This window comes from Helianthus annuus, chromosome 15 (assembly GCF_002127325.2).
Source record: "Helianthus annuus cultivar XRQ/B chromosome 15, HanXRQr2.0-SUNRISE, whole genome shotgun sequence".
NCBI lineage: Eukaryota > Viridiplantae > Streptophyta > Magnoliopsida > Asterales > Asteraceae > Helianthus > Helianthus annuus.
In genome coordinates this window covers 122,540,969-122,557,331 of record NC_035447.2, presented here as the reverse complement: position 1 = coordinate 122,557,331, position 16,363 = coordinate 122,540,969, and the positions used below count along the sequence as shown (strand labels likewise).

The window sequence follows — 16,363 nt, the reverse complement described above, 5'->3', positions numbered from 1 at the left end:
GTTCTAACATTTCAAAATAACTCTATACAGAACTTAAATTTCTCATTCTTGTTGCTACAGATAATGTCGCGTTATCATTAATGACAAATACTCCATTGTTAGAATTCTCCATTCCAAAATATGCAGAGCTAACTCAACACAAGACATTAGGCTAGAGGGTATGGTGATGGTCCTTCCTTGGAGGATGATCCGCTACGTAGGCGCCACATCATAGTCCTCCCAAGGATGGTCCATCCCACAAAACTAGAGGATATGGAGGATGGTCCTAGATGATCCTACCCCACCACTTTTATGTTTTTTATTTTTTTAATTTTCTACTTTTTTTTTTACATTTAACAAATAAATTAACAAAATATTTTTATTAATATTAAAAACCATTACATAAACTTAAAAAAAATAACCTGGAACCGAAAAAACATTAGGTTCCGTCGGGTTGTTGGGATTATTCGGGTTGTTGGGGACATTCGGGTTGTTCGGGTTGTTGAAGGGATCCATGTTGTGATCCACTTATTCTACCAGTCCTCCATATCCTAAGTATTGATTATTTAAGTTGTGTTTAATATTGAGATAACTATACCAAAATGAAGTAATTGATATGATTACAAGTATGTGGTGATATATATCGTTAAGTTTGATTACATGATTAGAAAAATTATAAAATACCACATTATTACATCCAAAAAGAACTCAAAAATTTCATATACTTTAAAAACATAACGATACGAGTCTAAACCTAAACTGGAAAGTGACGACTGAGTTGGCAACTAGATTCGACTAGCCAAAGTAGATTGGCATCATAATTTCCAAGTGATAAGGATGGATGATCAAAATATGTACTTCTTCCAAGCAAAGGAGATACCTGCATCCTGTTGCATGATTTAGACCAACACCTCAAAAACTTCACACACCATTGCTTGCATATCACATTTTGAAGCACTAAATGCCTTCACCAACTACGATTCGCGGACAAGGATATTAACTGCACAAATTAGAAATGTAATCGTTAAGTTTAGTTTAAATTTGAAATGAAAAAAAAAACTTCTATTGACAAGTTAGATGGAAATCAAACCCGTTGGCCCCAAAATGTTGGAGATTCTATACTTCAATCTAATTGTAGTCATTAAATGGATTGAATGTTAAGTCTATCTAGTTCTGACCATAAAACGGATTGTGCAGCAGGCAATCAGAGGACAAGTGTAACATTTGTGCTTATAATCATTATGAACAGTTCAGTTATCAATAAAACAATGTTATTTCATCCCAATGTTTGTTTGGTTGTGTTTTACATTTTTCATGTTTTGACTTTTGTTCAATTTCAAACTCTACATCGCTTTCTGGAGAGTTATACGCAAACTGGTGCGTAAACATACTCAGTTTAATGCGACAAATACTTCGGAACATCAACATATACTCAACATACCTTAAATAACCTTTACATAACTTAGAAGTAAGTTTTGAAGGCTTTGGTATGGCAAAAAACAAGTTAATTCGCTTACAGGGACTAAACTTGACAAACTGTGAAAGTATGCCAATTTGAACTGTAAAGAACATTCCGGAACATGTCCATAAGTTAAACATACCATAAATATCCTTTACATAGCTTAGAAATAGGCTTTGAGGGGTTTGGTATGCTAAAACAAACTTTTGGATCATTCAGGGGCTAAAAGTGTCAAAAAGTGCACAAGTTTGCACTTTTACGCATAACTTACGTTCTGAATACCTTCGGACATCCAAAAATTTATGTAAGCATCCTTATATTATGCCTTAGTGTATGGCATGAGAAAAATCCATTCGTCGCGCAATTTGGATCGTCTTTCGCGCTTATGCGCATTCCGTCGTAATTAACCGAACATCGCGACCGTACGGCCAAACGAACCGACATCCGGGATATTTTTGAGCACATTTTAAGTTCCCTATACTTTAACTTCATTTTAGAGCTTTGAAATGGGGTTAACGGGGCTTAAACGTGTCAAAAATGCATCAAATACCAAGTTTCAGAGCTGCAGGGACCAAAACTGTAAATCTGCCAAACTAAGGGCTTACGGACCGTAAGCCAAAACCCATACGGTCCGTAAGGAGTCCCCAGTACAGCAGATTCATTGAATCCACTTGCAGTTGGCCTTTCGTTCGTTCAAGGGGCAATGCCCTTTCACCCAATCAAGAGCCAAGGGCCATTTTCAGTAACCACAACATTTTGACAAGTGGACGCTTAGGATCGTGGCACGAAAACCAAGAAACGATCCTAACGGCTTTGCCTTTCCTATAAATACCCCCCCCCCCATTTTGCTAAAAACTCACACAATCTGATCTAAAGGCTCTAAGTTGGAACCATTGTTTCATACCTGAGCCATTTTGATCTAGATTAGCATTCGGGGACCCTCCGTAAGTATTCTTTCGTTCTTTTATTCGCTTTTCGAGTCCGAAAGTCAACGTTTTGTTGACTTTCTGCATTGACCAGCCTATGGTCAACCCGAAGTTCATTAGAACTTCATAACGTGAGCGTGATCACGATGGTTATAGTCCGTAGTGACTATACCTACTGATTACCACGTTATCTAGGCTCAGTGACGAGTCGTAGTTTCGGCCAAAATGTGCATTCTTGCATATTTTGTAACCAAACTACTCGTGAGCATCAAAGCCATTTGCTTTGATGCCAAACCTGTTTTCTAAACTTAGTTAAGCATGTTCTAACATGCTTAGCTCGTCACTTTTAGTATAGTGCTTATATAGGGTCGTAAGGTAAGCGATCTAAACCATCGCTTATACTTTCGAATCTGACCCATTTGGTCGATCATTAGGATCCGACCAAACACATTAGGTGACCATAGCTATAACCTTCCGAGGTTATACCTTGTGGTCACGATGTTAGGCGTTCCAAATGCGTTCTACGCGAACGACGCGTAAGGTAGCATAAGCTACCTAAACGGGTCGTAATGGGTCGCAAGCACTTAGGTTAGGTTTCATTTTAGTATGTAGGCTTTGTTAAACCATATTACACGAGTCTCCATACTCGTTTGGTTTACGAACCCGCATACTATTCGATCCTTCCGATTTAGGTCCGGTATATTAACATAGCTACCTATTAGGTGCCGTTTGATATTCCGTGATCTAGCATTGTTTGATTATTATACAAGAACTCAAAGCAATCTCAGGTGAGTACATTGAACCCCTCTTTTACTGTTTTCTAAACTGTTTTGGGGTGAAACACATGTGCCTACTTGTTACTTTCATGCTTTCCATGTTTTCACATCATATGCCTGCTATGTTGTTAGTACATTATAGTACACGATTTCATTACATTTCATGCTATGTATGCCCATTGTGTGCGTACTTAGTACATTGATTTACATTACATTTCTGTTGCATATGTTTACTCAGCATATGGACACGTTGATTTACATGAACATTTCTGTTGCATATGTTTACTCAGCATATGGACACATTGATTTACATGAACATTTCTGGTGCATATGTTTACTCAGCATATGGACACATTGATTTACATGAACATTTCTGTTGCATATGTTTACTCAGCATATGGACACATTGATTTACATGAACATTTCTGTTGCATATGTTTACTCAGCATATGGACACATTGATTTACATGAACATTTCTGTTGCATATGTTTACTCAGCATATGGACACATTGATTTACATAAACATTTCTGTTGCATATGTTTACTCAGCATATGGACACATTGATTTACATGAACATTTCTGTTGCATATGTTTACTCAGCATATGGACACATTGATTTACATGAACATTTCTGTTGCATATGTTTACTCAGCATATGGACACATTGATTTACATGAAAATTTCTGTTGCATATGTTTACTCAGCATATGGACACATTGATTTACATGAACATTTCTGTTGCATATGTTTACTCAGCATATGGACACATTGATTTACATAAACATTTCTGCTTCGTATGTTTACTTAGCATACTTAGTACAATTGTTTACATCACATGCCTTCATTTTGTTATGACATTTGGTTTGTTTAACATGGGACAATACATTCATTAACATTGATCACGCCGTTCGTTAGTAGGTAGTGGTACCATAGGAATTGACAACTCCCGTTCCTGAAATCCTGGGTTTGATAGGATTGTAAGGAATGACCGAATTCGATATACATAACTTAGATAAACCTTTAATTTGTTTAAGGGTTTATCGCCACAGTCTCAAGGCTTGGATGTATGCATATTTCACAATACCGCATAGATGTTAATATCAATAGAGCATGCATTTTTCCACAGAACATAACGTTGATTTAAACCACATTTTACTTCAACGACTTGTCTTGTGCATTTTACATATGGTTTAAGTTGATACATTTCGCTTACCGTACATGATACATCTTGGGATACACATTACATGATTTACATTGAACATAAACACGTTGACATTGACATACACATTTGGTGGTTTACATTGAACATAGACATTTGACATGGTTTACACAATAACACTTGACAATTGAGTTATACAAGAACAATCTTACATGGTGGATGGTTTGGGTAAATGGTTTGAGTAACGTGGAGTATGTAATATGATGCAAACATGGTGGATACGCCGCTGGTACTTCCTATATATAAATGTTTGTATAATATTACATACCCTAGCGTTATCTAAATCATTTCAGTTTAGACATATAACATTTTACACAAATAACATACCTTTCATAAAACATTGTCTTACAAAACAACTTATCTTATTCGACTCATTTTACTAGGTTATTCATTTAACTTACGTTCATCTATACATATCATCTGATATTATCGTTTTTCAAATGGTTTACAAAGCGAGACAAATTACAAGGTTCATGACTGACTGTTATTAAACATTTCTTTAAAACTCAAGTCATGAATCCCACTTTCACAAAACCTATGTATCTCACAGGCATTTTTATGCTGACGTACCTACTTTCACATGTGTTTTCAGGAGCTGTTCCATAAGATGTTGATCACGATACTAGGGCGGACCTGTGCCTTAGAGACTAAAAATGAAGATAGAACTAGTATAACTATGTTTTGAATTCTGTACTTCCTTTTAAGACAATGTAACACCCGTGTTTGATAAATAAAATGTGACTTTAATTTCCATGGTTGTATAACAATTAATTCTGTCCACAACACTCCCCGACGTTTTCCGCCGCGGTTGCATGTTACACGCGGTCGGGGTGTGACAACAAGACTTGAGGCCCAAAACTATACTGGTCAAAATATGCTATTCTTATCACACAAATTTATAAGAATCCCAGCAATGAACATTATGGTGCATCTGATAATCGATTCTAAAATATATGACTTACTTTAAGGGGTGAATAACTTCAATTATGGTGTTGAAAGAAATTTGGTGAAGAGAAAACTAACCTGGCAAGCAATGTCCATCATGTTTTGGCTATCGCTAGATGAATCTTCAATCAGATCAGGATTCTTGTTTTCATGGTTACAACTGTTTCCATGAGAAGAATAGTTCCCAGATTTAGATGATAAAACCTTCTTATGCCGCCTGCTGAACGTATACGTCAGACACCTGTTGTTATATGTATTACAAGCAACTCCATTAGATTCTTTTGCAACACTTTCATGTTTTTCAACCAGTGAATCACTCGCTACGTTGGTGTCCTCAGACTTGGTTTCTTCAAACTTCACACCGTCGTTACCGCTATATTTATCTTTGAGATTCAACTTCTCACGACCAAAGCGAGAAAGTTTGTGGCTTGATTGCACATAGCCAACACTCTTTGGAAGTCTTTTAACAGTTTGATCTTTGGAAACATCAATTCCAGTAGAACACGCAACCTAAATTAAGCTTCATTTCAACTCGCATAAATAATCAAACAACGAAACACATCATAATCACGTTCACAAACACAAATCTCAGTACAACACTGAACCTAAATCTCTAATTTCAGATCAGAAACAAACAATTAAGCTTCAATTAGTGCTCGATTCACCTTCAAAAACACAAATCTCAGTACCATACTAAACTTAAATCTCTGTTTTCAGATCAGAAACAAACAATTAAGCTTCACTACGCTCGATTCACCTTCAAAAACAGAAACTACAGCACAACATGTAACCCTAGCTTGTGTTTTCTAACCAGAAACAAACCATTGAGCTTCAATTACTGCTTTCATACTCGATTATTACAAAAAATAAAAATAAACAAACTACTCACATAAACAATCAAAACAAAGAATCATCACAAATTTACATACAATTCACCTTCAAAAACAGAAATCCCAGTACAACACGTAAGCCTAACTTGTGTTTTCTAACCAAAAGCAAACAATTGAGCATCAACTAGTGCTTATCACACTCGATTATTACAAAAAAAAAAAAAAGTAAACAAATCGAAGATTAACGGAGAAAAACCTGTCGACGAGAGGAGATAACGACTAAAGCACCTTCTAAACCTAACCGGTGAGCGATACTGAAACCTATACCTTGAGTTTAAGCTGTAACGAACCCAACTTTACCTTCGAATAGTCTTCCGATCTTCGATTTGTCCACTGATTGTTCTGATTCTAAATAAGATTTGGTCGTTGATCCATGTTTATTTGACACAAACAAAGGGGGCCCACCAGATTTGCTTCGTCGCCAACGTCCAGATGCTGCCGCTGAGGACGGGACGGGAGGGGGGCGGCGTGGTGTGCCGGCGTCGCCGGAGCTCGACGGGGTGGGGGACGTTCCCCATACCCTACAGCCTTAAAGAATTAACATTAATTGTTGTCTAAGAAAATCTACAAACAAAATAAAAAAAAAAAGTAAATAATCTTCTCAAAAAAAAGATTCTTTATTCAGCGTTAAATCATATCCAGTATTAATACTCTTGAAGGACACCCATGGCATTATAGCCTAGTGGTATCTTGGGGGTGAGATAAGGCTTATGACTATTAGGTCATGGGTTCGATTCCCACAAAGGGGGTTTTCCCAGATTTATTGGGTTTCCTCCTGAATTGGTGTATAGGCATTATTGCCTAGTGGAGATGGATATGATCGGGTGGTTCTGCTCGTAGCACGATGATACTCTAGTGGTCCGTCAGTGATCCAAATTTGCCGTTCAAAAAAAATACTCTTGAAGGACACAAACGATTAATTAATATACAAGAAATATCTATTTACAAACATAGCTTTTTGAATATCATTAAAGATAAATGACGATTTAAGACAGGTCATATAAACAACTTTCTCCAATAAACTTATTTTTTTAATTAAATATATGCTTCAAGAACACGGTATCAATGTAAATATGGCATAAAACTGACCCGAACCCGTTTAGAGTAAACCCTTAACTATAAATATTGGCAGAATTCACCCTAAATTTTAAATGACAAACTAAACGGGTTAACCCGTGAACCTGACGGGGTTGACCCGAACCTGACCTGTTTAGCTAAACGGGTTTGAACTGAAACTGACCCGAACCCGTTTAGAGTAAACCCAAACCCAAAAAGTTCGTGTTCGGTTCGTGTCGGGTTTTCGTGTCGTGTCGAAAATTCACACCCATGACTACGGATGGCCTTAGTGAGAAGCAATTTCGTGTTAAAGAGAAGGGGGTGTTAAAATATGTTAATAATAGTAACACAAGAACCAATTGTGAGTATAATAAAATACATCGTAATTTATCAAATTAATATATTTAAAAAGTAATTTATTTATACAGCACGTATAATATTGGATTTTAAACTAGTCCCATATTATATCAACAAATATCTAACCCTATCTAAAAGATTCCTCCAAGACAACAACCACTAAACAACCGCCACGTCAGCAACCTTACTAACATTCAAGCACACCCTAAACGGCTGCTGTCTATCAACTGGACTTTTGACTGTTTGAAAAGTCAACTCCCCCAATACATAATATTTTTCTTTTCAAAGCCGGCTCCAAGAATCCATATCCGTACAAAAGAAACATAACCCATCAAGAAATCAGTCGGATATTGGTTGGTTGCTGCTTGGAACCTCCAATTCGATTCAATATATGTTCAAAGTTTTCAGCTTTCTGTCAAATTGTTCGATTTTGACATTTGTTTGGTAAATTCTGCACTTGGATCTCAATATTGTGTATGTTTTTCGGTTTGGTGTTGTGGTGAATTTGTTGGTTTTGGGTTGCACACCAGGTGTTTGATGAAATTCCTCTTTTGGTCTGTATGTTTTTTTGATTGTTAGGTTTGAGGGAATTCATGGGTTTTGGGTTGCACACCAAGTGTTTGATAAAATTCCTCTTTTAGTTGGGTTGTTTTCTGTGTGTTTATTCTTTTTTGTTAGTTGTACATCTTCATATGGGAGGGTGTAATCCCATGATGGAGACACTGGAAGAAGAGAATTTGATTGCTGCTGCTAGGCTTCTTCTGAGGGCATTAGATTCCAACAAGAAAATAACCGATAAAGCTAGGAAAGTCTTGGCCGATGTGAGCGCGCGATTGACATCCGTGATGAAGATCGCTGCACCCAAAGATGAAGATGAAGATGAAGATGAACAAGAAGGTGGAGAAGTTACCGATATCAGAGAACGAATTAATTTGATTCTGGAAAAGATCGTGACTTGGGAAGGTGGTGATTCGATGATATGGGATTGTGATCCTGAAGACGGTAAGGAGTATTTGAAGACGGTGGACGAAGCTCGAAGACTAGCCGAGAGTTTGGAGAGTTTGAATCTGAGCAAAGATGAAACCGAGCTTTTGAGAAACGTTAACGACGTTATTCATACATCCATGTCTAGGATCGAGGAGGAGTTTAGGCGTATTCTTGTTCAGAATATGCAAAACTTCGAGCCTGAACGTTTTTCTTTTCGGTCTAATGAAGATGACAGCCTAGATTTGAACTCAATCGTTTCATTCGGGGATGATTCAATTGATGAATCGGTTCAGAGAGATAGTTTGAGCCGTGGTGGCTCTGAGGTTGTGGTTATGGATCTGGTTAATCCTCAAGTGATTCCCGATCTCATAACCATTGCTAATTTGATGTTCGATTCAAATTACGGTCGAGAATGTTGTCAAGCGTTCATAAGTGCGCGTAAAGAGGCGCTAGACGATTGTCTTTTTGTTCTCGAGATTGAAAAATTGAGCATCGAAGATGTGTTGAAAATGGAATGGGTGTCGTTAAATTCACGGATCAGGCGATGGACCAAGGGGATGAAGGTGTTTGTACGCGTTTATCTCGCAAGCGAAAAGTTTTTATGCGAGCAGATTTTCGATCAAATTCAAACCGATCCCGTGAGCTCAATCTGCTTTTCTGAGTTGTCGAAAGCTTCAATGCTGCAGCTTTTAAAATTCGCAGAAGCGATTTCGATCGGTCCTCACCAACCCGAGAAACTGTTAAAGATTCTCGACATATATGAAGTACTATCGGATCTCATACCCGATATCGACGGTTTATACTCTGATGAAAACGGGTCCTGCATCAGAACCGAGTTCCAACACGTTCTAACGCGTGTCGGCGATTGTGTGAAAGTGACATTTATTGAGTTTGAGAACGCCGTGGGGTCCAATACGTCAAATAGTGCATTCCCGGGTGGCGGGAATCACCATCTTACTCGGTACGTGATGAATTACATCAAAACGTTGACCGATTACGGTGATTCATTAAACGCTTGTTTGAAAGACCATGAGCAGGCGGTGGACGATCAAGATTCTTCATCCTCACCCGACACGAGTCCCGGGAATGATAACAACGATACAAACAACGGGAACTCGTCTTCTTCTCCAATGGCCTTGCATTTTAGATTACTAATGTCGATTCTCGAACACAACCTTGAGGAGAAATCGAAGTTATACAAAGATGAAGCTCTGAGACACCTTTTCATGATGAACAACATTAATTACATGGCAGAAAAGGTGAAAAATTCGGAGCTAAGAAATATTCTCGGGGACAATTGGATCAGAAAACATAACTGGAAGTTTCAACAACACGCAATGAGCTACGAACGGGCCACATGGAGCTCGATTCTGAATTTACTTCGACAAGACGGTCTATCTGGTTCCGGTAGTTCAGGTAGTTCAACTTCGAGAACTCTGCTTAGGGAGAGGCTGCATGCGTTTTACACCGCCTTTGAAGACATTTACAAAAGTCAAACCGGATGGTCAATACCGAATAGTCAACTTCGTGAAGACGTGAGGATCTCCATGTCGCTTAAGGTGATTCAAGCTTACCGAAATTTTGTTGGTAGACATAATAATAATATAAGTGAGAAGTATATCAAATATTCAGCCGATGATCTTGAGAATTATATCATGGATCTGTTTGAGGGAGCTCCGAAATCGTTACATAGCTTCCATAGAAAGTGATACCACTAGTGGGCTGGCTTCTTTGTGGTATGGTGTCGGTTTTTGGTTCAGGTTAGTAGATCAAGCAAGTGGAAAGCGGCCCTGTGGGCTTCGGCAGGTTGGTAGATCGAGCCAGTGGAAACCTGGCCCTGTGGGCTTCAGCGGGTTAGTAGATTGAGCCAGTAGAAACCGGGCTTGTGTGCTTAGGGTTCACATGTATTCTAGGACTTGTTGGGTTTTGGTTTGGACTTCAGGTTTTGGGTCCAGACCACACCCTTACTATGTAACATTACATTTAAACTGTAAATCTGTATTGTGTCATGAAATATTTGGTTAAATCTTTTAATTATTTAATTTTAAGTATTAGAAACTACAATTACATATGTCTCTTATCAGGTATATATTTTATATGCAATAAATCTTTGAAATGCAAGCTCCCCCGGCACTTAAAGACAATGAAGCGAGACATCTTTATCTCGACAGCTTGAACCAACGAAACAAATGAGTTTGAGAGTGAAGCAGAGGCTGATAAGATTCTGGACTCGCTTGAAAGCGAGGGCATATGTACACTTGCCCTGGCTCTTGTTCTTGTATTGTAAACGGATTTTGACACAGTTTCATTATAAAAACATATTCAAAATGTTTAAAAATACATTTGTAAGAAGTGGTCGACGTCAGTGATTTAAGATGCCAATTTTTAGTAAAACCGTAGGGAAAATGCTTGGAAACTAAAAAAAAATAGCCAAATTTGTAAAAAGGGACAACATTTTTAGGCGGTCCACAGTTGGACCATGAATGCACTGAAGAAGTATTGTTGAAAGTTGCTTTTCACTTTGTTTAAGCCAACAATCTTCCCACATTTGAAACAACCTCTTGAACATTTGTAAGTCATTTAAGGCCGGGTTGCAATGTATGAGTGATCCTCCGCACCTATATTGAATTTTAAGTATGATATGGGATTTAGTAACAAATAGTTATGTGACCGGTTACACATGGTTATGTGACCCGAATTGAATTCTTCTTGTCACATAACTTGTCCACATCACACGAGTGCATCCAGAACATTTTAGAACCTTCCGAAAGAAACCACCTAGTAATCATACAAGAAGCTTCTTTTGGACCTCCGCATTTTATATGTAAACTATCACTTAAAAAAAATTAGGATGATTGTTTGTAAACGTAAATCTTTAAAAAGTCTCCCCTCTTGTAATTTTGGGACAATATTTGAAGAAATGAATCAAAACAACTTTATAGATCAAGGGTGTTATGTATATTTGCAAACAAAATAGTTGCATTTCCTTTGCAATGAATTATCTATTATAAAAATTTGAGAAACTTTCTAGACAAAATAGAACTATAATGACTTGAATAATAATTTATTTATGAATTATGGTGTTTTTATATTTTTAAAAACAACTTATCTTCTAATAATTTACTACTATACCACAACACAATTTTTTTGCTCCAAATTCATTTACAGATTTTCTTTAAGTAATCATTATAAAGAAAACATTTGGATATGGTATATAAGTAATTATTATAAAGAAAACATTTGGATAAGGTATATATCAAATCCAACGTTGTGTGTGTTCTTTTGCAGGGAGTGAGCGTGTAAGTTGTGCATATGATGCCATGAATCTTTTCCTTTTCACATAAGATGCAAAAGTACATTTATTTTTTAATTTTTAAAACAAATAGGAACTTACAAGAAAAAAATACTGCAATTTCTTGTCATCATTTTGACTTGCCTCTTTTACTATCATTGGACAATAAGTTGTATATGTGGGTAATTATAAAATTAAAAAAAAAAAGATACCATGATATTCACATATTATAAAAGATACCATGATATTCACAGATTTTCTTCCCGACATGAACGAGAATTCCTCGCCAAGAAGACAAAAAAGAAAGGAAAAAAAGGACAAAGGACCGTCTTCAACAAACGAAGATCCAATATATATAACCGGTAGATTCGAAGAATACAAGGCCATGAAGAAAGAATTGATGGATATTAAAAGGTTACGAGAGGAAAAATACATGTCGTTGGCGGAAGAGCAACGCAAGGCGTTGCGACAAACTATGTTCGACAAGGATTGGAGACGTTTAACCGGCCTCACGACAATGTTCACCCTTCGATGTTGGAAATTACACTCGCTAGAAAACGCGAGATTGCAAAAAAATATGGTTGGCCTTGTAAGTTTTAGTTTTTTTGTTGTTGCGTTGTTTTATTATTATTATTTTTTTTACTTAGATTTTAATGTAATGGTTTTTTTTTATTTATAAAAGTTTGATGTTTTATTTGTTTTATCTTAACACATAATTTAAAAAAATAAAAAATAAAAAAATAGTTTACCTAGTGACACTGTTTGATTGGATGATTTGAGAGTTTACCTATTTCAAGTGTTTAACCAATCACTTCACCCTAATTTATTAAAACTGATCGAACCTTTTAAATTAAAGAAAATTATTTAGTTAAACTGGATTAAGTGTGTGGTCCATGGTTTGTTTTGTCAATTTAACAGTCTAGTCAACGGTTTAAAACTTATGACTGAGTGTGCAAACCTAGCTCAAATGTTAAACCTTTATTTTTATTTTTTTGTTTATGTATTACATCAATGAAGAATATTTATAACTTTTTTAAAAATAATACAAACTGAAGATTCAAAAAAGTTGTTCTCCATAACTATAATTGGACCTTAGAAACCTTCAGATAAATCTTTAATTCCGTGATTTTACTTAATAATACATATTGAATTGAATTTAAAGTATAAATATGAAGCTTGGAAAGAGGGAAATAGATTCCCCAACTACCACACGAGCATGAAAAATCACATATATCCTATTGGTACCACATTACTTGCAATATTCAAGATCCAACTAGTTTAATACCCGTCCGTTGGACGGCTTACGCTAACAACGTAACAAACAAAGCTAATATATATTGAGGGTGTTCGGGAACGCTTCTCCTTTTCTTCTTTTCCATATCCTTTTTTGAAAAGGTTGCAACCGTCTAAGTTTTCCTTTTCTTCTTTTCAAACCACTAAAACTCATTCTCAAAACCTATTATCCAAACACTACAAAAAGGAGCTCAAAATAAGCAATCCCAAACACCCACATTAAGTGGACACAAGTCTAGGGTAAAGATCCTGTAAAAAGTGCTCAAAGTGTAAGAAGTGTGAGAAGGGTATTATAACACTATATATAATACTATATAACACCATATAAACACCGTATAACAATATGTAACACCATATAATACCATATAACACTATGTAACACTATATATCATTATATAACAAATATAACACTATACATCTATCATAGACATGCTATCAGACAACCTATAGTGTTATATTTATTATATAATGATATATAGTGTTACATAGTGTTATATGGTATTATATGGTGTTACATATTGTTATACGATGTTTATATGGTGTTATATAGTATTATATATAGTGTTATAATACACTTCTCACACTTTTTACACTTTGAGCACTTTTTACCGGATCCTCTACACAAGTCTAAACAACATTATAAACAAAAGCACCATTTTTAATTTATAAAAGGAAAACGAACGTGAATAGTGTACAACCACACAACAATATAAAATAAAAGTGATAGAGTGACAAAACATGAAATGATGTCATTTTAATGCAAAAGTAAACGGTAGGCAACAATGTGGAAAAGTTTTGTAACAGTCAAACATGGTTTACTCCCTCAATTTTTTCGGCTTTTGGATCGTCCTCTTAAACCTCTAAGATGGCCTTTTTTGACTTGTTGACTTGATGCATGGTGCCCATTTGTCAAAGTATCAACACTAATATATGGTAGCAAGGGGGCAACATGTGGCATGGTTTAAATGTTCTTATGTGATAATATATCCCACCGTGCCAAGATAAGTTCACCCTTGGTGAAGCATTCTCAAAAGTCTTTATGCAAGGGTATTTAAATACATGACAAATATAGGATGAGTTGTAAAAAGGACAAATGTGCTCCTGAATTTACTCAAATGATTGGTTTTCTAATCTTACCAAAACCTAGGCCGTTGAGCAATGCCAACCTTGCATGGAAATAAAAATAGAATCAGATGTGAATTTAGTGGGTGATTATGATATAAAGTTGAAGAATTTGGAATTGCAGATTGACTCGCAAGCCGTTTTGGTATTAAGTATACTTTTTTTATTAGTGCAACTTTTATATAAGACTATTAAGTATACATATAACTTTTAATGTTTTTGTTATTACATTAGAAAACATAAAACATGTAGATAGAGCGTGTCTTTTAAAAAAGTTATTTACTTTTGAAGGTTTTTGAATTTTCTTAATAAAATGGTTCTTTACTTGCAAATACCACTAACTCAACTAATTTAGGAGAAAGTGGGTGTAGTAGGCATGCTTCTAGCAACCTCTAAATAACTAACTCGGTTAATAAGGACCAGTTGAGTAAACATAACTCTACTATCATGTCAGCATTCTTAGTGTTTAGAGTCTCGATCATCTTGCATGAAAGACAAAAAATGGAATGATTAAAAAATTATGCAAAATTATCAATATTGTCGATATCTCAGCCCTGTGACAGTGTGTCTTTATATATATGAAAGATAAACTTTACCTGTTGCTCATCGTGCATTGGATTTAACCTGTTTATCTTACATGGAAACCAAAAAAAAGTAAAAGAATTGATTACTACTTAATAATATAAATTAAACAATAAGTAATAGGGTCATTTACCTAGTCAAGTTTATATGTTGATGTTAACCCCGACTGGTCCATAAAAAACTAATTTTCAACTATGAGTGACTGTCTTTCTAAAAAAATAAAATAAACATAAAAATACACATCCTACAAGAAAACAAAATTCATTGTTGATTACATTTAATGAAGTAGGTTAGTAGAATATTTAATAAAATAAATTATCTTGGCAAGTTAGTTTGTGGTTTCATTCGGATCTACTTTTGCTCCATGTAAATGTATCCATTTCCACTTATCATTTGCTACTTTTGTTCCATGTCACTCGGATGAGATAAAAAAAAAGCATAACTATATTACAACAATGAAACATGTACGTCTCCGTCTCTACTGTTTAGTTTATCTTACCTTGGCTTTCGTAATCGTCAACTTCGAAAATGTACTTCATTTCTATAAGTTGAAGTGCTCCGCAAGTTCTGTTGAGAAAAAATATTTTTTTAAGACACTATTTGCGTATTATATAGATATGCTAAAGGGCAGTTGCAACCCTAACTTCCCTCGTTGCCCCACTTTGTTCCTGCTAGTGTTAGTCTGAAACTTATGAAAAGAAATATAAATATTCAGCATGTCTAAACTTTTACCCGTAGTGTTAAAAGTAAAACAAACATTTTCCAGTATTGTTAAAGTAGAACAAACCTTTTGTTCTTTCTTGATCGGGTTGATGTGTTGGTCCTGCTTGGCTACAAAAGCTTTTTTAGAAAGCTAAAATGTGATACATCAAGTGGAGGGGTTTCAGTTATATAATAAAAACAACAAAATAAAAATACACTCATGCATGCATGCAACTCTAAAATCGTATAATTTGATGCATTGGTATTATAAAATTACATAAAAAAAGGTCACCTCTTCACTAATCTCTCTCAAACTGAGATTTGTAGGGCTGAAACATTAGCCGTAATAAAGGATCTCAACACTTGGGAGTGTTTCTCTGATCGGACTAACTATAAGCCAGTCCTGCTTGGCTTCAGAATCATTGTTAGAAAGCGGAAATGGAAAGTTTCTTAAGTTGCTAATACAATATATAAAATATGTATTTTGTCACTTTTGGATCATACACTTAAATTCCGCACCATGTAGAAAATCAGAGTTACCTTGCATGCAAACTCTGTTGTTGAAAATAAGTACTGCATAGCACGAAATATGTCTTGTGAGAAATCTGCAGTGTTTGTCTTGGTTATGTGACCAACTAAATGAAATACGTTTTCATGCTCCCTACATATTTTATACACATTATGCTTGGAAGTTACGTAGACCATTATCCCCACTACTTGCTGAAAAGTTGGGCTAACCACCCATTAGGAGATAACCACCAAAGTTATGGAGATAA

General features: G+C 35.7%; 1 protein-coding gene and 1 long non-coding RNA gene across 2 annotated transcripts; one reads left to right on the top strand and one right to left on the bottom strand.

Annotated features, from left to right (window-relative positions):
• Window positions 1–596: 596 nt before the first annotated feature.
• LOC110910274 lies at window positions 597–6,491 on the bottom strand. The gene is made up of 3 exons (XR_002575964.1): window positions 6,393–6,491; window positions 5,385–5,826; window positions 597–979 (listed from the first exon to the last, which is right to left on the bottom strand). It is a non-coding gene; the product is annotated as an uncharacterized LOC110910274 (long non-coding RNA).
• A 1,345-nt stretch (window positions 6,492–7,836) lies between these two features.
• On the top strand, window positions 7,837–10,660 carry LOC110912379 (exocyst complex component EXO70E2). Its single transcript, XM_022157080.2, has one exon. The coding sequence runs from the start codon at window positions 8,302–8,304 to the stop codon at window positions 10,303–10,305; it is 2,004 nt and encodes a 667-aa protein (XP_022012772.1). The 5' UTR covers window positions 7,837–8,301; the 3' UTR covers window positions 10,306–10,660.
• The last annotated feature ends 5,703 nt before the right edge of the window (window positions 10,661–16,363 follow it).

What these genes read in the sequence shown, in the direction of transcription:
- LOC110912379 (XM_022157080.2), top strand. Translation starts at nt 8,302, where the DNA reads ATGGGAGGGTGTAATCCCATGATGGAGACACTGGAAGAAGAGAATTTG.